The sequence below is a fragment of the Apus apus genome, chromosome 24 (assembly GCF_020740795.1).
Source record: "Apus apus isolate bApuApu2 chromosome 24, bApuApu2.pri.cur, whole genome shotgun sequence".
Lineage (NCBI taxonomy): Eukaryota > Metazoa > Chordata > Aves > Apodiformes > Apodidae > Apus > Apus apus.
Genome location: NC_067305.1, coordinates 5951764 through 5975254, shown reverse-complemented (window position 1 = coordinate 5975254; position 23491 = coordinate 5951764). Strand labels below are relative to the sequence as shown.

The 23491-nt window shown below is 45.2% G+C and overlaps 1 protein-coding gene across 5 annotated transcripts; it reads right to left on the bottom strand.

Annotated features, from left to right (window-relative positions):
* Positions 1 to 578: 578 nt before the first annotated feature.
* Positions 579 to 23243, bottom strand: LOC127394107 (uncharacterized protein KIAA1958 homolog). Of its 5 annotated transcripts, none has more exons than XM_051639863.1 (5): positions 22942 to 23243; positions 12768 to 12838; positions 6177 to 6262; positions 4314 to 5469; positions 579 to 1553 (listed from the first exon to the last, which is right to left on the bottom strand). In XM_051639863.1, exons 3-5 carry the CDS (start codon positions 6177 to 6179, stop codon positions 706 to 708), a joined length of 2007 nt encoding a protein of 668 aa, XP_051495823.1. In that variant the 5' UTR covers positions 6180 to 6262; positions 12768 to 12838; positions 22942 to 23243; the 3' UTR covers positions 579 to 705. The 5 variants fall into 5 exon arrangements, with proteins under 5 accessions (XP_051495823.1, XP_051495824.1, XP_051495826.1 ...); XM_051639864.1 differs by having other exon boundaries at positions 23060 to 23243; XM_051639866.1 differs by lacking the exons at positions 12768 to 12838; positions 22942 to 23243 and adding an exon at positions 11189 to 11350.
* Between the last annotated feature and the right edge of the window lie 248 nt (positions 23244 to 23491).

Sequence of the window (23491 nt, the reverse complement as noted above, 5' to 3'; positions counted from 1 at the left end):
AGAGCATTTGATTAAGTGAGTTTGTCTTTTTTATGGCTCTCTTCAATATCTCTAAGTTGTTTGGGGATTTTAAATGTTGCTTGAATGGGGTGGATTCTGGCAAAGGGTTTGGTCACAGACTCATTAACAAACCACAAATGTGGGCTTGGTGGGATCTCCAACAGCCCCAGTCCTCCCCAGGGCCAGCTCTGGGGTGCTGAGTAATGGAGGGCTCCAAGCAGGAGAGACCTGAGCAAGAGAGGTGAGGGTGCTGGTGTTCAGGAACCTGCTCCTTTGGGGTTGCCACCTGCATCTTGGCAGCACAGGCATAGAGGGCTGAGCCCAACACCACTGGTGGGTTCTGTCAACAGTGCAGTCCTACAACTCACCTGGACTGGGGCACACATGGACTGAATAGTACTTGAACAGCTGAACAAAGCGACAACCTCAACCAAAGGGTGTTTATGTAGCTCTGTTTAGCACCCTGGGAAAAATACCTAATATAAAACCATTCCAAGTTGTCAGCTATTTTAAAAAACTTTTTTAAACAGTCACAACTTCTTAACTCTGCAAAACTTTCAGTAACAAAATGACATAAACCTTGTTGAGAAAATGTTGGAAGTTATTACCCAGCTTTCAACCTTTATTGCTACTCAAACCTTTCCAAGATTGCTTTGGAAAACAATCCTACCAAAAAGTGGCGTAGGAGGAACTACATGTATCCCTTTAGTCCTTGGATTTTATTCTAGGCATTTTGATTTGCTGGATAACAGCTTTCAGCATCTTTTCTATTTTGGCTTTGGTGAGTGACTTTCTGCTGTACCACACGTGATCCCACCAGGAGAATAGAGGTTTAGGAACCAGATACAGGGGGTCCCAGCTGTGGAGCATGTCTGGTGGTCTCCTCCTGGCGTACCTCTTGTAATCCTCCACGGGGCAGTCGCTCGGATTGTCAGGCTTGGCAAAGAGGCGTGGACCTGAGTTCCCTGTACTTTTTTCTTCCTTCAGCTCATCTATCCACTCCAAGTACTCCAGCTCTCCCTGGCTCTTTTGCAGCACAAGCTGCCCCCAGTACAGATTACGGCTCTGCCTGTGCGTTCTTGCCCCAAATGCCCTAATTATATTGATGAAAATGAGGTGCAAATAGGACTCAGGGTGCATCTTACTTAAAAGTCCACCCTTACGAAGACTTGCCATATCTTCATCTGTCAAGTTCTCCAAAATACTCCACTCTCCCTCTCTCTCTTTCTGAGTTAGCTGATGTTGCTTTAATTTCAAGGCTTCCTGAGATGCTCTGAATTCCAGTCCTTTAATCACACTGCACTTGTAATTGTGGTCCTTGAGGTATTGCTCCACGCTGGTTTGGAAGAAGTGCAAAGAAGTGGCAGAAAAATCTCTGCCATTCTGTTTCTTTGCAGAACTGTAGAAGGAGGCCAGGTAATGATCCAGGTCTTCGGGTGGCAGCTGACAGATCTCACGTGTTTCAGTGGGGCAATGAGAAGCCAGCCAGTCTTTGAAAACTTTTACCCGATAAGTGTTACACCTTCTCCTTTTCTCCCACGTCTTTAATACATCTAAAAGATAAGACACAGCTTTGAGGTTAGCAAGAACTTACAGGGAGATCAGTGTAATAAAAGGAGATGCAGAACAATGTTCACCTTCCTCTTAAAAGTAAACAGGAGATGCTGGGACTCTCACAAACCCCTCCCTTTATAGCTTTGGTTTAGATCTGTGCTCTCAACACCCCAGGCAGGGAAAGGGCTGCTTCCCTTCCAGCCCTTTATTGCTTGGCTGGTGACCCTGCCTACTACTGTGTAGGTACATTGAAGATATTATTGCTTTTTAAATTATGTTTAAATGGGAGAGAATGCGTTCCTGAGGAGACTTAGTCACTGAATGTCACTGTGAGGTGCAAGTGTGGAAAGCACTGGTGCAAGTTCTATGGGCCTTCTCAGATGGCAACACAGGACTGGAGCTGCTGCTGGTGGCTTGGCCTGACATTGACCCTCACCCTGGCTGGTGGTGGAGTGGGCCCCGAGGGTCCTCACAGGACCATTCTGGTGGGACCAGTGGCCTGAGCAGCAGCTGCAGTGCTGGCTGTGGGGCCCCAGCAACCCCAGCTGGACAGGAGACACTTTCGTCAAGGTGCAGCTACTCTGGTGACTACAGGGGCCAAACTCAGCTCTGGGAGAACAGCTGGGGGTTGGCCTGTAGGTGGATCTTGTGATTTGCATCCGCTTCATAGTTATAAAGTGGTGTACAACACAGTTTGCATTATGCAAAATGTGTTTCAAAGCATTCTGCTTCTTTACAACAATATCTTCAGGCAGGAGAACTGTCATTGTGAAATAAAAACAATGATTAAGAATTAGGGGTAGATAGTGAGGGAGAACTAGAAGAGGAGTAAAAGGTTTTTTGTTTGATAGTTTCGGGTTTTGTTTTTTTCAAGGATTGTCAGGATTCCAGTTGGGTTCTCTCTCAAGTTGCTATGGCAATACCACCTCTACCTAGTTCGATGTAGCATGAGAAATGAATTCTTTGGATTGCTGAAAAGCTCCATCTGCTTGGCTGTGACTTCTTCAGGAGTGAGGAGGGGCAGCTTGGAAAGGGTTCCAGAGCCAACAACAGCCTGAGATCCCCCTTCTTGCACCAAGCTATTTTACATGTGCTCAGTTGTTATTTTAAAATGCTGTGGCTGGACTGAGGTGGATTCTCCTGATCCCTGTGCTGCTGTTCTGGGTTTTTTGCTTGTTTTGTTACTGACTGGTCTGTGCAGGCAGATGAAGGGCTTTTAAATCAATACATGCAGCGGCCTGGCTTGAGCCATAAGCCATTTGTCTTGGCAGAAACAGCTCCTAGAGACACTCCCAGGTGAATTTCCAGGCCCTGCTGCTGCTGATTGTTGTCAATTACAAAAACAGTCAAATTATTTTCACTAAACCCAGCTGTGCCAGTCTGAAGCATGGTGTGTGACACAGGGCAGGGCTGCAGCAGCTCTGCCAGGCTGGATGCCCAGTGTGCCATGGGGCTGGACTGTGATTGTGGGGAGAGGATGGGATTTGGGAAATATGAAATGGGGTTCTCAGACCAAGTGTGTGGAAGTGAGACACATGCTGTCAGGGGCTGCTTCTCAGCCAGATGGAGCCACGGAGTTGAGCCACTGGATGTAAAACATGTACTCTTACTTTTTAAATTAAATGCTTAAAATCTGCCTCAATGTCTACACCCAGATACTGGCAGAAAAAACATAAAACTGAGTAGACAGCAGTTTTCTTGGAATAATGTGAAACAGCACCTCCAGGCACACAAATTATTATCGATGCAAATTTTGTGGCTTTTCAATAACATCTTCAAAAACCTGGACATTTGCATTTTATTTGAGATGTTCAATCATTAGATTAATAATATATGTGTACCTAGCATTAAGGCTCCAGTGTATTCTCCTAAAATATGATGGTTTATTCAATGAATTAAGTTGATTTCATTGATGGCTTCCTCACTACTTGAAAAGACTACCATAATTTTGGTCATGTCCACATATTGCATGTCAGCTGTTCCTTCTGGTGTGGACAATGTCTCTTTTACAGCAGGATTAAATCAGCCACAAGCCAGGCTTCAAAGATCTTCATCAAACAGCATATTCTTCTGACACAGAATAATTTGAAATCTGCTCTGTGCGTGGCTTGCACTTAGTATTGAAGTTCCCCAGTAAACCATGTATCTTGCAAGATAACATCTGAGCAATTATAACTCTTCCCCACTCCAGCAGGATCCCAAGGATCATGTGTACGAAAATTTTAAAATTATTAAAAGCACTTAGGAGATCTGTTTAGCTCGTGTAACTTAGAATGCAGGATTGCAACTTTGCTCCCACTGCCATGTCTGGGATTTTTGTCACTGATGTTGGTGCAGCCCAAGTTTCAGCCACAATTTCTGTTTTGCTGCTTTCACAGTTACTTCCTCTTGATTTCTTGAGACCCGAGTTCCTGTCTCGGGCTCCAGGTTCTCTCTTAAGTACAGCCAAGACACTGTGTGGTGATTCAAAGTAAACTGAAAGACCAAAGTATTCAAACTGTGTAGTTAAGGCTGGGCCAGAGCCAAGTACACGTTTGGGCGCCTCCGTGAACAGTGAAGTGCCGAGCACCGAAGGTAGGAACCTTTTTTGTCCCTTCCAGTACAAACAGAGCTCCCCAAATCAGAGGCATTTACTTTAATGATACAATACCAATTTTGGCAGCTACATGAACTCACCCTCCTTCAGTATTTTGGGAAAGGGATTGACAGAACATACCCACACACCCACAAACCCTCCAGGAAGAAAACTCCAGACCTACATTGGTTTGAAGATGCAGGTGAATGGTTTGTGCTCTTGCTCTCTGGACTCAGTGAGGCTGAAGGATGCCCAGATCCTGAGGGTTCTCTCTCTTCAATAGAGTTTTCAGTAACATTCCCACTTAAGCCCATTTCTGGTGTGCCACACTTGAGGTGCAGCGTGTCCAAGTATGTCACAGAGGTGAGTGACTCAGGTTCGGCCTTTTCTTCAATGTTGGAGCCAGGAACAGATTCTAGATGTTGTTTTGGTATTGCGGAGCCAGAGGAATTCCTTTCTCTACAAGTTGCAGTTGGGGACCCCGCAGGATTAAGAGGACCTGACCTCAAGAAGCTGCTGTTCAGGCTCTCCTGGTCACTGACGGGGGATTTTGGACTGCAGGCAAGTGTTAGGGGTGACCTTCTTGTGGGGGCAAAGCCAGATGCTTGGGTGGCTGTCAGCTTGTTAAATGCCATCATCTGACTGCACTGCATTTGCAATTCCTCCTCAGCATTTACATCTTTAATTAATGGTTCTGACAGAATATTCTGGTTGGTTGTGTCTCCTGGGTCATTTTCATCTGATATGCACTGTTCTTCATCAGAGATGATTTGTGGAACTTCATTGTCTTCTTGTTTCACCCTCTTTCTGTCAGTTTTGACTTTTCCACCAGGCACTGACAGATGCTGCTCCACTGCAAAGCACGAGTTCATGGATTTGCTGTTTTTTCCATTTTCTCTGGGTGATGGTTCATGATTCCTTATGTAGGCCCTGTTGTCTTTCTGCTGAGTAATGTCTGGAGATCTGCTACATGATCCTGTGCTAATGATGTCTGCTTTAGCCCCCTCAAATGATGGGGCCATCCTGCACCTCTTTTCATTTAAACTAGCTTCACTTGATGATGCCTCAGAAGATACCAACCACTTTCTCTTTTCTACAGCTTCATTCTCTTCTCTGCTTCTCGGGTCTAATTTTCCACACTGCCAGTGATAGGCATGTCCAGCTCCACATATCCACAGAACAGGATTGTCCCTGTTAGGATGATCCATGTTCTGCACCATTTCCAAGGCTGGGATTTGATTACATATGGTCCCATGAGCATGTGCCCAGGTCACGAGATTGATGAGATCCCTGTGGAGGGAACTGGCACTGACGCATCTTCCGTCACCGACACTCCGGCTCTGCAAAAATGTGTTGGAGAAACTTAAGTGAAAGAGGATGTGCATAAAATAGCAGTCCTGGGGGCTGCTTATAGCCCCCTCTAAATGGAGTAATAGCTGTAGATCAGTGATTCCTCTAATGATTCTTTTTAAAAACCAATTTGATCATTCTTTAAAATAAATAAATTTGTCCAGTTTGAAGACCTGGAGGGTAGTTTGTGGGCATGGTCCTGGAATGATGAATTCATTCTAGGTATGATTTACATGTACCTGTGGGCTCTGAGTCCTGATCAAGTAGCTCAGTTTAAGATTATCTCACAGCCCAGCTGAGCCACAGCAGCTGCTCCAAATCCAGAGCAGAACTGAGATCAACACCCACTGCCCACAGCTCAGTGGGAAGGGTGACCTGCTCTGTTTGCAAATCTGAGTCCTGTGATCCAAGCAAGCTTGGGCCTACAGACAATTTGGTTCTCACTTATGGAAAACAGTAAGGGAAAGCGTCAGGAATCAGCTTCTCAGTCTCCCACCTTCCCATGGCCAGCAGTACTCATACTTCTGTCAAAATGGCAGCACTGCTTGCCTCAAACAGATGTTGGATACATGAAGTTGTTTGTCAGATGCTTTTCAGAAACCAAAATAGTTTAAAATTGTTGGGTTTTTTTTTTTAAATCTACAATTTTTAATGCTATAATTTATTCTGTTAGAAACAATTGTCTAAAAATACTCACCATGTTGCTGTTTTCTGTCTCACTGAACCTTTTCTCAGGTGGAGATCAGTAAGTGACTGAATAGTCTTGTCTTTCTCTCTCAGAACCTAAAATAATTATCATACCTGTGTGTATCTCTATATGTATGTATGTCTGTGTGTATATACATATATATATTACCAAAAAATATGTGGCTAGCAGATGCAACTGCATTTTTTCAAAGCTCAGCCCAAAGCAAACACTCCTGCAGAACATCTGCCTTCATTAAGGTGAGCTCCCCTCAAGCTCTGATGAACTATATATAGAAAGCTTGACTTGTGTAAATATTTGCAGGATTAGCCTCTACAGTGTACCAATCAAATTTGAAACAAAATATAAATATTGAAACAGAATTTTGAAAACCAGGCTCCAGGAGATGTTCCCTTCAGCACTGGCACTCTGAATACAGGCTGTGGTTAGCACTTTTCAGTTCTCCAAATAGTGAACTGCAGAAACCGAAGTACCAGAAATAGCAATGAGAGTTCAGCTTCTGACATCATCTGACTTTCCAAATAGTAAAAAGAAGAGGAAGTTTCCTAACGAAATAAGTATTTGCATATGTACCTCATCTTTTCTAGAGACCAAATCTGAAATTCTCCCATCTGTTTGGAAATGTTCTGTGTAGTAGCCTAGAAAGTCATCACCATCTCTCTGTAACTGATCAGAGAATAATCAGTCACTACACTCACTGTTGGGTGAAGCCTGGCTGGACTTGACCCTGCCTGCACCGGCAGCTCAGGATGGTAGCCTGTGCCCCAGGCATCTTCAGCCATTGTTAATGGAAAGCTGTGCATTTAGGGGTGGTGAAAAACAGTGGACACAGGAATCTTGTCTAGTTCTGAGCAGCTCTGGCCTAAGTGTGGTGCAGCTGCCTGGTGAGAAGGAGCCTGTGTTGGCCATGGATGGAGCATACGGCCCCACCACGGTTCCACACGCTCCTGATCTCCAAGCAGCTGTGGAACATGGGAGAAGCATATCCCATCTGACAGACTGGGGCTGCTTTGCAATCCATGAGTGTAGTGTTTGCCTGCAGGGATTTATTGCCAGTTAAACTGAGGGCACGTGGTGGGTGCACAGCAGGAAGGTGCCACACTGCGGGAGCCCCAAGTGCCTGAGGCAGGGGCTATGCCCAGTGCTGCCCCCCAGCTCTGCCAGGGGGACCCAGGGAAGGCCAAGGAGCCCAGCCTGGAGCAAGGGACAGGACAGAGTGGCTGGCCAGATGGCCACCATCACAGCGTGAAGCCTGGTGGCTGCTGTGGGGCTTGGCCAGCATCTGTGACACGAGGCAGGGATGTGGAAACCAGGCCCTTACCCTCTCCTTCATATGCATCCAAAATTATCGGACAAAAGTTTAATTGTTCCAAGCAGGAAGGGGAAAAAAACAAAAAGCCATGCATGAGGGAGCCTGTCTGAGCCCAGCACTGCCAAGAGGAGGGAAGGAAATGAAAGCGAAGCCTCCCAGAAGAGATCTCTCTAACCCCAGGAGACAGATCAGGGAACTCGGTGTCCCTTTTCCAAGAGAAAAGCACAGCTCGGGTCTCTGGCAGCACATCTGTGGTGCCTTCCGACAGGGAAGGGGCAGCAGGCACGGGAGCAGCTCCTGCTGGGCTGGCCCGGCCCTTCCGCACCCACCCGGGATCAGCCCTGGGAAGGCTCCTCACCCCAGCCCAGAATGCTCTGCTGTTTGTGTACAATAGCTTGTGAAACATGCTAAACTAGGATTTGCAAATTATTTTTTACTGAAATCACTGCTCGTTTTAAACAAAAAAAACAGACCAAACCCCCCTGTTTTAAAGCAGCAAACGCATTTTGAGCTCCTGACCTCTTACTGCGGGTGCTGTATGGGGCCTGTCACTGAGATCTCACTCCTAAAGGATCGTAGAAAACAGGGTTGGAAATCACCTCAAAGGGCCATTTCAGCTGTCCTGGTTCCTCACAGAAGAACAAGCTCTGTCCAAGTTTCTCCTGAGAGGTCTCTGTCCACCATGTCTCCAAATCCTCCAAGGACAGGGACTCACAGCCTGTTCCTAGCCTGGCTGTGCCTCAAAGCTGAACAAAAACTTATGGGAGAAGCATTTTTCCCTTTTGAAGCTAAAGAGAGTTTTATCTTCAACTCCTCCCTAAATGGCTGAGCTGCTTGGACAAACTAAAAGTAACTTTCATGCCAATAATTTGGTGCTTTCAGTTAGTGTGGAAAAAGGTAACAGAAACGGAAGCTCTGCATGGTCATAAGGCCACAAAATTACTGACTTGGCAGATGAACATCTTGATTTCTATCACAGGGGTCTTTAAATGGAATGCTTTTTATCCTTCCTTATCTCCAAGCACATGTCTTCCTCTTCCTGATCTCTTTGAAAAAAAAGCCTTTTTTCTCTTGGTATTTAGTTCCAAATAAAGGCTCTGGTAATCAGCTAAGGGTATATCTCCAGCCTACTCCTCTCCTATTTACATCACTTGACAGAACCTCCCCAGAAACTGTCAAGTGGATTCTGTCTGAATGTACAGTTACAACTGAGTAGAAAAAAATGAAATATGTGTTTACCTACAAAGATGGAACTGACATATTTCTCTTTGATTAATAAAAATCCATCTTGAGCATTGCCACAATTTTTACCTGCTTCCAACAAAGCCAGGCTCCCTGTGGGGGAGGGTTCTGGGGTTGGGGGTTGAGATTTATTTTGAAACCTTGTGTCTGGTTCAGAATCTGCCTGGCTGTGAGTGATGCTGTTTTAATTATCTTTCCAGGAGAGGCTCCCATCTGATAATGGACACTGTGCATGCAGGACCCACACCTTGCTGCAGAAAAACAGGACATTCCAAAGCAGTCTGGTAAACATTTTCTTTTATGTTTTTTTTTTAAATCATAGGGAATTTAGTGTCCTGATACAACCTATAGCTCAGTAAATTGATGCTCACTAGAGGGGGGGGGGAAAGGTGTTTTAAAAAACTGTCAAGATTTTGCTTTCCCATGCATCTGATCTGCATAGTGAGCTTTCAAGACATCAGCATAGTTTATGCTTATTTTACCTCTGTATTCAAAAAATGTGGCCAAATAATTTCAAAGAAGTCTACAGCACTTCAGAGGAGCTTCTAGAGCTCAAGGCTGACTAAAAACATAGAAATGCTTATTCTGCTTTAAGACTTTCCTGTCTCTGGCTTGAGCCCTCGGGTGGGGGAAGAACATACTCAACACTTACTGGAACTGGCTGTCCTGTAAAGGCTGTCAAACACAGATACCTGGAATCACCTAGAGTGCAAACATCTGGCTCTTCCTCTCTTTACATTTCAGTGGACTCTGAGCAGCATTATGGTATGCTGAAGGGCCTCTAAAACCCTCTGTGACATACGCAGGCTTAGCAAGCAGGATAGCTAAATAAAGACATTAATTGTATAGGCACTGAATGCCCTTTAACCACTTTGTTCCTGTCACTCCACCCTCTAATAGTCCCAGCTGTGTTCCTCTTTAAGTCTTACAACATCCATGTCACAGATTAGAAACCTGAGGCACACACAAAGCAAGTAAATATGAGAGCTTTGGCTCTTCAGTTCCAGATAAGACAGTGCAGGAAACTGGAACAATCCTTGCAGGACAACAACAGGATATGGAGCAGCAGTTCTAAAACTTGTCTCCCGCCCCCTTCCCCCAGCACGGATTCACTTGAGAAATACTTACTGGAGCTGGAGGGACATGGCACATCAGGAAAATACACATATAGGAGGGGGTGGATTGCCCAAGAGCCACCAGGAATGGAGTGAAGGACACTGGGGGGGATGTGGTGTCTCGGGCAGGAATGGGATGGAGCTATTCTTGAACACATCTGGTTGCAAGACGGGAGTTGAGAGCAGAGCAGAAGCAGCTCATGGCTGCCAAAAATCATTGAGCTTGTCCCACCACTTCGTAGCAGGGCCCTTTGGGGTGGATTAATCATTTCCCAGCACATCGTTTTTCCTGTTCTCTGCAATGTTTGTTTCTCTCCTCCCCCTCCCTTGTACAAGAGCCTTCTCAGCACCTCTTCAGCTCTTTTCCTGCCTCACCACGTCCTTCCACCAGAACCTCCTGCCCTGCCTGCAGAAACACAATCCCCAAAATACGCTGTTTGTGCTGTGGGGCAGCATTCCTCCATTTTGAGAGATGCTCCCAGAGAATAATATCCAGTATATCTGATGGAGGGCAGGCTCTAATTGCATGCACTGGCTCTGAGCAAGGGAAGAGAGCCTGCTGTTAAATATTAGCCCACAGCACCACATTCCTCAAACAAGAGCGTTTTTGTTCAAAAAATCAGATACAATTTTTGTTATGAGTCTTAATTATCTCTTCTCTTGACGATCTGTGTTGCAGAGCTGCTGTCCTTGTAACTGTGAGCTCTAAATCAAGTCTCCTTAAAAGAGCTAATAAAAGCCACAGCCAGCTGGCAAAGGGCTGCCTGGTCCAACAAACAGTAATCAGCCACTAAAAACAGCTGTAGCGAAGGAAAAAATTAATTCAAACCCATGAACTTCTATAAATAGGACCTAATATTTTATTTCCCCAGGAAGAAATGGGAAAGCTGAAATCAGTGAAAGGCAAATCTGTTATTTGAGCAGAAAATGCTACAAGGGGGATAGTAACTGTGTGAGCTGCCCAGTTACAGCAGCTTTGCACGGGCTGAGTGGGTGGGGAACCTTCCCTAACAATTCTTAAGGTAGAGTGTTCTACTTCTCTTTAGATTTTTTTTTTCAGTCTTGAGCCATGGAAGAGTATATATAATTATATCAGCACAGACTTGACTGTGGGAACTTACTTTGCTCCCCAGCAGCCATTTGTAGTAAAATGATCTTCTTTCACTTAATTAATGGAAGAAGATGTCTGTTGGCAAGAAGGCACTTGTAGGAGTGTTTGCTGCTCTTAATTGCTTCTCTCACTGTTTGTAGTGTTTTTCATAAAGCACAAGCTTGGCCACCGGGGGGATAACGCTGCCATCTTCTACTATATAAAAAACTCTTTTAATCCTCACCGTTTCGTGGAGTCGGGCTGCACCAGGCTCAGGAAAAACCCAGGGATGGTGCAGATCTGGCCCTGGGTGCTGGTTTGTTGCCGGTCCCCGGCAGAGGGTGCTCGGCCCCCGGCCAGCAGCAGCCCTGGCCCAAAGCGTTGTTTCACTCGCCCTTCCCAGCCCTGCTTTCCTGGCCGGGCCCGCACCGGAGCCCTGCCCCTGCCCCCGGCTCCCGTGCGGAATAAATATGACTATTAATGTGGGGTCAAGGTCCTCCTACACTTGTATTCACAGTGAGGCACCATCCCACTGCACTTCCTTATTCCTGCCAAAGAACCTTTGCACCTCCCAAGAAAGGAAACAGCAAAAATGTAGTGCAAAGCCCTCACCACAGATTTACTGACCTCTCAACATACCCACTTTATAGGAAACTTGCTGTTTTACTGCTAAAAATACAGCACAAAAATGCTGACCGATAAGACTTCCTTGGCCAAGTACAGACACTGCTCCAACCCTGTCCTCCCAGCCCAGACAAGGCTCTCACTCTGTCTGTCTTTCTTTCAATTTCTGCTCTGTTGATGGAATTCATTCTATATCAAACAGCAAACAAATAACATCCTGTTTGGGAGTTTGCTGAGAGGAAGCTGCAGATCTTAATTCATTTTATTGACAAAGTGGTTATTGCAGTTTTATGTATTTCTGAGCAGCCTTTTAAAGTTTAACTAAAATCAGAGTGTGGCTCACACCATTTGTCCTGCCATCTGCTAAACTAAAATGAAATGAGTGCTGTAAGCTGAAGGACAGACACATCATCCAAAGCTTCAAACACTGAGCTGTGAGTCAGGACCTAGCACCCCTTCCCCTTGGTTTGATCTGACCCAAAACACTCTTCCCTTGCATTACCCGACCCCAAACCAGAGGTAACGTGTCACTTTGTAACACACTCTGGAAGGTAGAAACTTGTTATTAAGGAGCATTTGTGGTGAATCTGTGTCTTGTAATTAGACACAATTGTTCACAATGAGATGTAGTAACCTACTTTTTTACAATATGGAACAATTCTAACAACTGCCACCTCAACTCCCTCCCAGGCTTGAGGATTTCACCTTTTTAGAAGCACTTTAAATCCCTGGAGACTCATCCTGAGGGTGTAGGTAGAAGTCAGTCACCCTAGCACCAGGCAAAGAGCTAGCTCTCATTTTGCAGCTCAAGTGTTCATGAAGGTTTGCTGAGAATGTGATGAGAAATGGCTCCTGGAGGTAGAAGAAATCACTTTCTTGGTAAACAAACGGAAAGTTCCCTCTATGTGGGATTACTTTCTACAGGCTCTGCTGGGGTGTCTCAGGCAGATGCAGGTGCCCACAGCTGGCACAGGGAAAGCCCAGGTACAGTGCCCATGGAAAGGAAAGGGACTTGTCCTTCATAAAACACATCTTACTGAGCACCCAAGGGTTTGGCTGCAGGCAAATTCATTAGTTCATAATATCTGGCCATACTGACAGGACATTTGGAGTCTTGAAGGATTCCCATCTTTGGAACCTTTGCTCCTATTTTCTTTTCTACCATTGTCCTTGTTTTGAAGTGTCACTCTCCCCCTTACCTCCTCCAAGGTCACACAAGAGTCTCTGGAAAGCCTCCCAGGGAGCACAGCAGTGCAGAGGACAAGGAAGCCTAGGACAGAAGGGAGAGAGAAGGTGTTAGTTATTTAGATAAGTGATCTGAAAGCAGCCTGAAGATGCCTCGTGTGGGATGGAAGCAATAAGTAAAAGGCTCTGCCCTGAGAGCACTCGATTTCACAGGGTCTGAGTGGCATGCTTGAGGCAGGAGGTGCTGGTGCGACCAGCACCATCTGCAGAGGCACCAGTAAGAGGCAGTGGCTCAGTTTCTGCTTCCCACTTCTTGAGTGCTGCATCCAACAGGATCTGAGGGCCTCACAGATGAAAAATACCACAGATGGATGGCATCTTGCCTCCTGGAGAGGCAGCAAAACCCAGCATTGGGACACCTAGCTGCTAATTAGGAAAAGAAAAATACACTGGTGTAGTACCTATAGGAGGTTGCCAACCCTTGTCCTACAGCAGCAATAACATACCTGCCAATGTGTGAGCAAGAGCAAACAATTAAGCCCACTCTACAGATTGGAGCAAAACCTGAGACAGTGGTGAGTTCAGCTCTGGAGCTCTTTGCTGAAACTGCCTTAGTGTGTTGTCCCCAAAGCAGGTCTGTCACCTGCTGTGCAAGGAGCCAATCCACACAGAGTCCCAGAGCAGAGAGCAGGGGGGTGTTCCACAGAGAAGCTCCATTTCCCAAAACACAGGTGCTACTTTTATATCCAAAGACATGAGAAAGAACTTTAACATTAGCCTATCCCTGGCACACACGACTGGTCACGAATCCCTCCCTTCCATTCCAAGTGGAAATGCTCAGGAATTTCACTGCATCTGCTCAAAGAGTGGGGGGCCTGTTGTTGGTAGGGGTCCCTCTAGTGTGTGGGTGTGAATTTTAGTATGCTAATGACTCGTTAATATATTAATGCAGTTATTTCAGTTACTCTAAGTATTTTCTCCAGTGCCCAAGCTGTGGGCAGTGCTTCTTCCCATCCCTTCCATCTGTCCTGCAGGCCTGTCTCAAGGGCTGGTGACTCCTTGGGACATGTTTTTCTCTAATTGGAATCTGGTTTTGCCCCATTCTTACTGTTTCACTGTTATCTGGGCCCTGTTTGTATTCTGTGTGTCCCTTATGTTCTCTTTTATGTAATTTTTTTTTTCCCCAAATGTGATTTTTCCTCCACATATTACTTAATTCATAACTGACATCCAGTGAACAAAAGGCACTTCTGAAAATACACTCTGGAAACTTTCTCCAAGCCTGCACCCCAACCCAGCTGTTTCCTCCTGGATCTTCCAGCAGACACTCTCAGATGACTAAGGCATCAGTGAATGCTCCTTAGAAAAGCATCAGGTTGCTGGCTCCCCAAGGCCTGCAGAGCTGTCTCTGCAGAGCCTGGACAGGAGAGGACCTGCTGGCTGCCACAGCCCCTGCTCTATTTGCCTGAGATCTTTTTTGTTTCTGTGGTGACTACATGTGTACTTCAGCCTTCACAACAAACTTCGGAGGGAAGAATCTAGCTAGCTTGCCAGCTGTTACAGAAGTAATAACTGGTCAACACACAGTATGAAATTAATATCTTCACAGTAAAAGAAGTATCACTTATGTATTCTATAAGCCCTGACCTTAAAGCAAGAAACTTTAGCTAAGGATGCCCCTCTGAGTTAAACTTAGCTCCGTAAGAAGACTGTTTCAGCTCATGAAACCCTTCTGTTGGCTTTAGGTGCTTGCAGTACATGAAGAGCAGGTCGGTCACCATCAGATCTCCAGAATTTCAGATGCTGGTTCTTTCCTTTCTGACCAGCCCAGTCACTGGGAGTCTCTTTTGATCAATGTTGGTGCTGTTTTTAACAAGGACATGTATTAATCCAATGGTGTTCAGAAAACGCAGGCTGTGTGTGCAGAGCAGGTAGCTGTGCATGGCATGGACAGCTCTGCACACAGGGAGCCCTTTGTGCCTGTTTCAGGGCACTCACAAAGGCCCCATGGTGACACAAAGCACCCCCCTCGGTGCTGTCACCACCCTCTGCATTCGCTGCCCTCCTGTCTGAGCATCTCACCCCATCAAATATTAAACACTCTAAAGGATATTGTGTTTCTTTTGTTCCTCTGGCAACTGAGACCTATCTCAATTCTCCCTGGCTTCACCTTTTGCAGGTTCATGTCTTAATGCTCTTTTAATGCTTAATTTAATACTCTGGAGCTCTTACCACACAGTTACATGTGTTACACAGAAAATTTGGTGCACAATCTGCCAGACAAGGAGACAGCTATCTAATGAGCAGACGTGTGTCATCAGCACCCAGATCCTGACCTACGAAGATGAGAAGTGCTGTGGGGAAGCCGTGGCTGGCTGGACAGGAAGCCACATTTATTCTTAGATCCAAGGGTCACACCAAACCCTGCCACTGATCAGTGGCAGCTCCTCAGCTCAGGGGAGTGCTCACCTTCTGAGGCCAGCTGTAGCTATATAATTCATGTTTTAAAGTGGCCAGTCTCCATATTAAAATGCCAGTTCCAGGATACTGGATGTAGGCCAGCATTTATTTTCCTACACATTCATTGAGTTTGATCAAGGAAGAGCAGCTCTGGTTTTCAGTCTGAAATCACAATGTGAGATTTCTTAACATTTCCACCATCTGAAACATAAGCAAGTCTTCATACCACAAAAGCCAAAGCCCATCAGCTTCGGGAGCAAGGCTTCCCTGCACTGTATCCATTGCATAACATCCTTCAGGAACATATGGACCAGCAAACAGAAGACGTCCGCTGCATAATTATGGTACTGACAAACCAATTGAACCCTGGCAGCTGCCACTGGGGAGATTTCATTCATTCCCAGTATTGCCTTTTAAACTTAAGTGGCACTGGAACAAACAGATCTTTGATCCGAGTAGGAAATCATTTGGAGCTTTGTGTTTAATAGAGCTGAAGCCCTGGGAAATGATGTCTTGATCAGGCTGTGTGACAATGCGGGCCTCGCAGCAGGCAAAGCCGTTTGGTGTGCCCAGCCCTTGCACCTCCTCAGATGAATTTGGACATGTTTGTTCCTGAATCCATGTGGAAACAAGGAGCTGGATTTAGCTGCACTGCTGAAGCACCCGTCAGCTGCCTGCATGATGTCAGAAAGAAGGTAACAGGAAAAGGGGGATAGGGGGAACAGTTTTGAAAAATACTTTAAAAAAAGCCTTGTGCAGAATCCAGGAGGGACACGTGCTGGTGTATTCCAGGTGTGCCTTTTGTGACCTGCAAGATCAGAATAAATCCTGCTCTGAAGAAGGCTGGTGAAGGGGAGGTAGTTGTATGTTGCCAGCTGCATCTTCAACATGTTTTTTTTTCTCTCCTGCCAGGTATTAGTTGTGATGATGCTGTATGAGCTACTCAGTGCAAGGCCTAATTATAATTATGCTCCTCTTCCTGAACACAGCAATACCTGAGCACATAGATAGGCATGCTATGGGGATATTCTTAAAGGACATCAGCCCTCCATTGTGCATCACAGTAAAGAAGAAAAAGATTGATTGATACCTTACAGTGAGGCAAAAGTAAAGGCATATTTGCAGACTTTGCAACAGTAAGCTTAATAAGAAAGCAGTAAGAGCCATAAAATGTTTGATTCTGATTAATGGAAAACAGTCACTAAAAATTCCTAATCCACTAATTTGCAGCAGTTTGTTGACTTTGATTTGGCAATATAGTTAAAGAAGCTATCTGTGTTTTACCCTAAAAAGATAGCATTGGGACTGTATTCTAAAATATCACCTTGCTGACATTTTTTACAAAAAGTATTCCCCTGGATCCTTCACAAACTACTTAACTGCTTCATTTATTAGAAGGTTGCTTTAGAAATGCCAGTAAGAGAGTTCCTAGCAAAACCACTTTATCTTATTCACTGGTGTATGTAATTGCAAACGTTCTCAAGGTAAATGTTGTATTATTGTAACATTTAATAATATTATTACTGTTATATTTAATAATATTATTAATATAACAATTATATATAAACAATTATATCAACTGAGAAATGGAAACTGGCTGGCACACAGCTAAATGCAACACACACACACATCTCCTGGTGCACTTCTACTGCTCTGCCTCTGCAGCTCGCTCTCTTCTAGGGCCCCTTTTTTCATTTACATGAACTGTGCCCAGACTGTGATATTCGCTGTGTGGAATCATCTAGCATCTGAGAGCTGCCCACTGAAATGGCAGCTGCACTGGGAGACAACCTGACGACAGAGGTGAGGAGTTTCAGCCAACAATACCTGGCCTGACAGGTGAGCAGTGGAGAAGCTGGGGAAATAATTCATGAGCTCCAGGCCCGGTACCTGCCCTGTCCTTTGCCACCAACCCCTCTTAGAGGGGCAGCTGCACTGCTAGGGGAGTTGGTGCAAGGCAGCAAACCTGACCAGGGGCTTGGGAAAACCAGAGCACTCGGGCTTCCCTTCCTGGGAGCAGGGCAGAGCCCTCCAGCGTGAGCCAGACCTCTCTGAAAACCTGCTTGCTGAGCCAGCCAGACCCCCTAAGGGGTTTATCAGGAAACTGGCACCATCGTTAGAGGGCAATAAAATAAAATCATTGTAAGGAAATGAAAGAGCATTCCAGTCCATTTCTGAGCAGATCTGTGCCACAGGAAAGTGACTGAACTGCACTAAACTTTCATTGCAAAAAGATGCCCCTGAATAGAGGAAAAAGAAACTTAGAGCTGCAGCTAGAGAAGAGAAATTATGTTTATTTCCCTGCCCTTGGACAGCACGGGGAGATGTGCTTGTAAGGGCGGTTGTTTGTATAAATAAATGTTCATTCTTGGCAGTGGAATGCAAAGTATGCTGAAGGGCTGGAAACAGACCACTTTGTAAAGCTGAGGCCAGAGTAAGGGAGAGATGAAGCGAGGTTGTGGGGAGGAAATTCACATTCATTTTTAGCAACTTGGACAGTTTCTCAAGCGTGTTTGACATTTTTAATTATGCTGATGTAAAGCCTATTCCAAGGACAAAAGAAGTCAGGATTACAGGATAAACAAGTAGGAAATTTCATACCAGCCAGCTAGGGGTAGTGTTGCCTGTGGGTCTGGAGACTTTGCCGAAACACAGAATCATCTTTCATACTTTCTAGACAGATGGAATTTGAATGTCTTGCAAAATCTTCACCTAGGTCAGGAGACTCAGGTCATAGTGAGTCCACGACTGTTACCAAAGTCGTATTTTTTGATATCCCACATCAGACAGGAAAGAGATGACCTTGCTGCTCTTATTTGTGCAGGCTTTTCCTGCAAGGTTTCCTGAGAGGGTGGGAACAGTCTTGCTCTGTTTGTATCAGTTGTCTCAGAATGTGTCACTTCACAAGGAAAAAGAAACCTGAAATTGCTTGTAGAGAGCAAGACCAGCTCTATGCCATCAAGCCTCAGAGTCAGGGCCCTTTTGCCTCTTTCCCATGCTCAGAACATCCCACATGGTGACTGCAGCATCTCACTTCACCTTTGCACTCCTGGAAAAGGGCCGAACGTGCTTCCTCGCCCACCTTCCTTTCCAAAGAATGTGGCTGTGCAGAAAGGTGTCACAGGGGAGGGGTTTCTACTGCCCATTGGCTCTGTTGGCCCAGCTCCGTGTGCTGGTGATGAGAGGAGCTGGATAGGAACTTGTGTTCTCCTTGAGATAATGGAAAGTCACCAAGGAGGTATCCAGCTTTGGAGCATGAATAAATCATTAAGGGTATGAATTATTCAGTGATCATCGCTGCAACATGTGCTACATTCTGAGTCAAGAGGCAGTATTCCTATTGTGGGGGGTTTCTCCCCAAACATTACAGATGTATGACAGGCTAATGAATTTAAATATTCAAATGAAATGTTAGGTAAGAAGATAAAAAGAGTAATTTAAAAAACAGCAGTAAAAAGCTGCTTCAGAATGTTGAGATACATCAGGCTGGCATTACAATGGTCAGGTAATCTTCTAACTGACAAGCTGCCCACAACAGTTAGAGTCTTAATGTGATGTATGAATAAATTGTGGCTCAGGAAACTGGAAACACGGGTTGGAGGAAAGAGCTGGAATTATGGGCACAGAATCAACACAGAGACTGACCCAGTCTGCCTGTAACCTGTGTCGAACACAGGAACCAATATGGGTATTACCTGGATTTCCCAAATGCCAATATGCAATCTCAGCAGCACTTAGTAGATAATTCAAAAATTATGGGGTTATATATGTAATTATTTTAATTGCACAGCCCCAAATCACAGAGTGTGTGGCCCAGGTGAGCGGCAGCAAGCCACGATTCCTAAGCAACACACGCTGAGAGTTGATTATCTTAGAAGGCTGCAGTGAAGAGTTGCAGGTCTGGTCTAAGTTGCAGGGGTTACAATCAAGCCATGGCTGATCCACACCACTGCAACACAGACAAGCCCTGTGCTGAACAGCCAGGAAATGGCTGCTTCATCCTTCCCAGGAAATGAGTCACCTACAGGCATCGGGAGGAGCAGCCAAGACAGGGAAGTTCTGAAACAACATGGGCTGATAACAGCAGAATAAAGCCTACAGATAAAGTCATTTTGCCACAGATTAGAAAGAAGGAAAGAGCTCTTGTGATCATATGTAGAATTTGAAGTTGATAGAACTACTTGCAGCACAAAACATACCTGTAGATACAGTCTGTCAGTTCTGTTAAAACGTGCAATGGCAACACTAATTAAAGTTCCTAGTGTAGATACACTTGCTTGTAAAGTGCTTTTCAACTCCGTGCCTGGAAGGGAGGCTTCAGATTGCCGTGGTGACACAGCTCTTATAAAAATCCAGCTTAGGGAATTTGTAAACTGGTTAGAAACATTTGCTTCTATTAATACTGAAGGTATAATAAGCTCGATTCCAAACCAATTTATTTATCAGTTACCTTCTTAGTAATATTTTAGGCTGCCAAGCTCTTCCAGACCAGTTCCTGAACTCTCAGGCACTCACTGGCCCATCAGAGGCCACGTGTGTCTTTTTGTTGGCCTGATAAATGCAGCAGTGACTCTGCTCCTTCTCTGCTAACTCCAGACTAACCACTTCCAGAGCTGTGATGTGGCATCACAAACGATGCACAAAGGAATGTTCTGGCATCCCGAGATGTTGCTAAAGCTGCAAATATTCTTTTAAACAAAACAGCCATGTTCATTGAAAAGGGCTTAAAATAAATAAAAGCAAGAAAAAGAGGCAAAAGTATTTGAAACACCCCCTGCTACTGGAACTACACTAGCAGCAAAGCTATAGGTGAAAGAGTTTCCTGGTTTAGGACCTTGCAGGGTGCTGTGAACTATGGTGGAGGAAGGGAAGTTGCAGGAAAACAACTGTCATTAAAAACAGTATCAAGGAGGTACCATTTTGCACAGCAGTTCGGGTTCCTGAACAGAGACTGTATTTGAGGGGGGTTCTTGTTTTCAAGCTCCTGATAGAAACGTTGGGTGGAAGAGGAAGGAGAAGGGAAAAAAACTTGGGTAGTTTGCAGTTACTAGAGAAGTGTCCCGTGAAAGGAGCACAGGCTTCAGAGCTATTTTAGAAATATAAGGAGGGATAAAAAAGGCAGGAAAAGGGTCTTTTGTTTCAGAGGGTTTTTCTGCCTTGCGTGGTAAATTGAATGCGAAGAGATAACATAGGCAGGAAGGGTTTAAAAAGAGAAGCAGCTGGGTGTGTCCTGCCGAGGCCCTTCTAGCAAGTGAGTAACTGGAGCCCGGGGCAGGGTGGGACCATTTTGCTGTATTGTACAAAAGAAGCTGATTCATATTTTTTCCCTTCTCCCTCCCCCTCTTTTTTTTTTTTTTTTTTTTTTTTTTTTTTCACACGGCCATTTTCATGTGGGTTTCTTTCTCAAAACAAACAAAAAGACATACAGAGGCAGGTCTTTCTCACAGCTGCTTGGTGTCGGGTTTTTTTTGGTGTGTGTGTTGGTTTTTTTTTTGCATAAAGTATTATTTTGTTCTTAAGTGTATTTTACTGTTTAGCCCAGAGACAACTCTGCATTACCCAGTAGTGTCACTAGTCAGGCTGCTACCACAGCATCTGAAAAATGCTGTTAATATTACAGGAAAATGCCTGATAAAATGTTGCATAATCAGCATTTCTGCTTGAACTAGAACGTCTGAGTGAGCTTGCACAAACTTTAAAAGTCTTTCAAGTTAGACCACAATTGCACAGGCGAGGTCTTTGAAAAGGAATAGTTCTTTGATGGCATCCACCTGTGTTTGCTTTTCCAAAGATACCCAAAAAGCAGCTGGGATGTCACAGAATCAGAATGGTTTGGGCTGGAGGATCTGCACATGCAAGTCTAACATGACTAATCTCTAAAAATCAGATACTGTTCAAACCAGTGACCAGTATCTGGCATTCATTATTTTTTTCAATGTTTTTGCATCATGTTCAGGCTTCCCTTCTTTACACTTCTTTACCAGTGGACTGAAATATCCCATATTAAGAAAAAAAGGAGTGATTCTGTCTCCATACCTTCCTCTACTCTGGAAGGATTTCTTGCCTACACTATATAAATCAGATTATTCTGAAGTGAAGATGAAGTGAAACACCTCCATGGGAAAGAGAGTTAAAACCAGGCATAGTTCAGGAAAGTGGCTTGTGAGATGGGAGTTAAATTCCTGCTCTGCTTTGATCAAATCACTTTATCTCTCAGGCTCTCAGCTCAGCAGCTCTAAAGTGGATCACATAATCCCACCATTTTCCCATTCTTTGCCTCATCTAAGTTGTAAATCTCTTCTCTGTGGAAGAAGCAGAGCCTTTCATACGCAGTTCCTAGTAAAATAACTTTGGTTTCAGAGAGGGCCTGTGGCACTAGGAGAGGTTTTCCTCCATTTTGAACCTCACTGCTGGAGCAGGGGCAAAATGGCTAGGGACCCAAAGAAACCAGAGATACAGAAATAAATTAACCAGTTCCTAGTGAGATCCAAGCTTGATGGAAGCTCTTGCACTTCATAAAATGTGACAAGAGTGAGGCAGTAAGTTGATGTCTGGTCCTGGTCAACACTATTATCTGTGCATTACCCATTCTCTGAGAAATAAAGCATCTGGCCATAGGAACCAACAAACAGATACATGTTTGGGAGAAAATAACAGACCATTTCACTTGTAACTTTTTTCCATATTCATGTGTCTCGAGTATGCTTCAGAAAGAAATGGGAATATTAAATGCGTGTCTGTACTTGTCAAAGTTACCTGACATTAAGCAGAAACACTGCCCAAGGATAAAACTCTGAATTTCATTTGCAGTGTATTTTAAAAATATTTTTCTGAACCTTCAGACACAACTGACAGGGCTGTGCTGCAGCTCAGGTAGTGCCACCAGTGGCACTGATCTGTACCCGTGCTTTGCTGCTCACCACTGCCAAAGGAGGTGGATTGGCAGAACTCTACAAATGTTTTCACAACAATGTCAAAAGTGGGAGTGCTGGTGAGGTGTGTAAGGATCCTTTCTGCTGTAAGACCAGTATTATGTTGCCTGGAAACTCTCAAAACAGGGGTGCAGCTAATGAAGCCAAGATCAATGTGAACTGGACATTTGATGTTTGATTCAATGCTACACAAGGGACTTGCAGTGAGGCCTGGGACAATTAATTTTTGTGCAGTCAACGGATGGGGTTATGAAAAGTGAGGCAAAGAAAATGAGTAACTGCTAGTAAAATTCCCAGCAAGCAAATATTTTCTATATTTAAACAGAGACATGCAGAATTTCCTCTATGGAACCAAACTGCTTTACGGAATGATGCAAGGGGAGAGGAACCAGGAATGTCCTGATGGAAGATCCCAAGATCTGCGAGGCCTCCATCAGGATGCAGGGTCCTCCTGTGCCTGTTCCTGAACAGGAACAAAGTAAATGCTCCAGCATCATCTACAGCAGGAGCCAGACGGACACTCCCTTCTCCCTTAGGTTTTCTTTAGGGGCCTTCATCTTGTAGCACATGAACGGGCTCATTTTGGAGGGAGCCACAGAAAGTGTCTAACACAAGTAAGTCCATTGCAGTAGGCTTACGTTTGCTATGGGTGGTCCAGCACCTGAAAAGGAAATCTCCTAAGGGTTTGAAAATCCGCAAATATGTGAAATCCATGGATTTTACCTAAATCTCTGCAGAAGTTAAGGCCTACACCCAAATACACACGTTAAGAGTGAAACAACCTTATCTAACTCACCACTCAGGTCCACCTGGCTGGAAAATGAATGTTCTGGTCAGCAAATGGCGCCAGCACTGTAACTCGGGAGAAATATTACCCTGATGCTTGAGCAGGGGAGGCCGGTGTCACGTCTTACCTCACAAGTTTTCTCTCTCTCTCATCCACTAGGTACCCTTGATCCCTAAGACATTAGCAGCAATTAAACATACTTTATCATTAAGTAAAACTTTTAAATGCTGTCTAGCGCCATTAGAAGTCCCCAGACTGGCAGTGCTAAATAATTAACCTAATTTCGGCGCGGCGCGCGCTCCCGCACTCGAGGTGGCCCCGGCGCGCGGCTTCCGTGCCCGGACCCAACATGGCGGCGGGGCCCGCGCGGCGCGGCCTTTGCCCGTGCTCAAGATGGCGCCCAGCGCGGCCCTCGCGCGCCCTGCCCCCAACCAAGATGGCGGACCCGCCTGGCGCTTCGGCCTCCCCCGCGCTCCAAGATGGCTCCTCCCCGCCGCCTCCCTTCGCCTACCGAATCGCGCCGCGCACCGGCGCGTTGCCCCGCCCCTCGCCCCGCCGG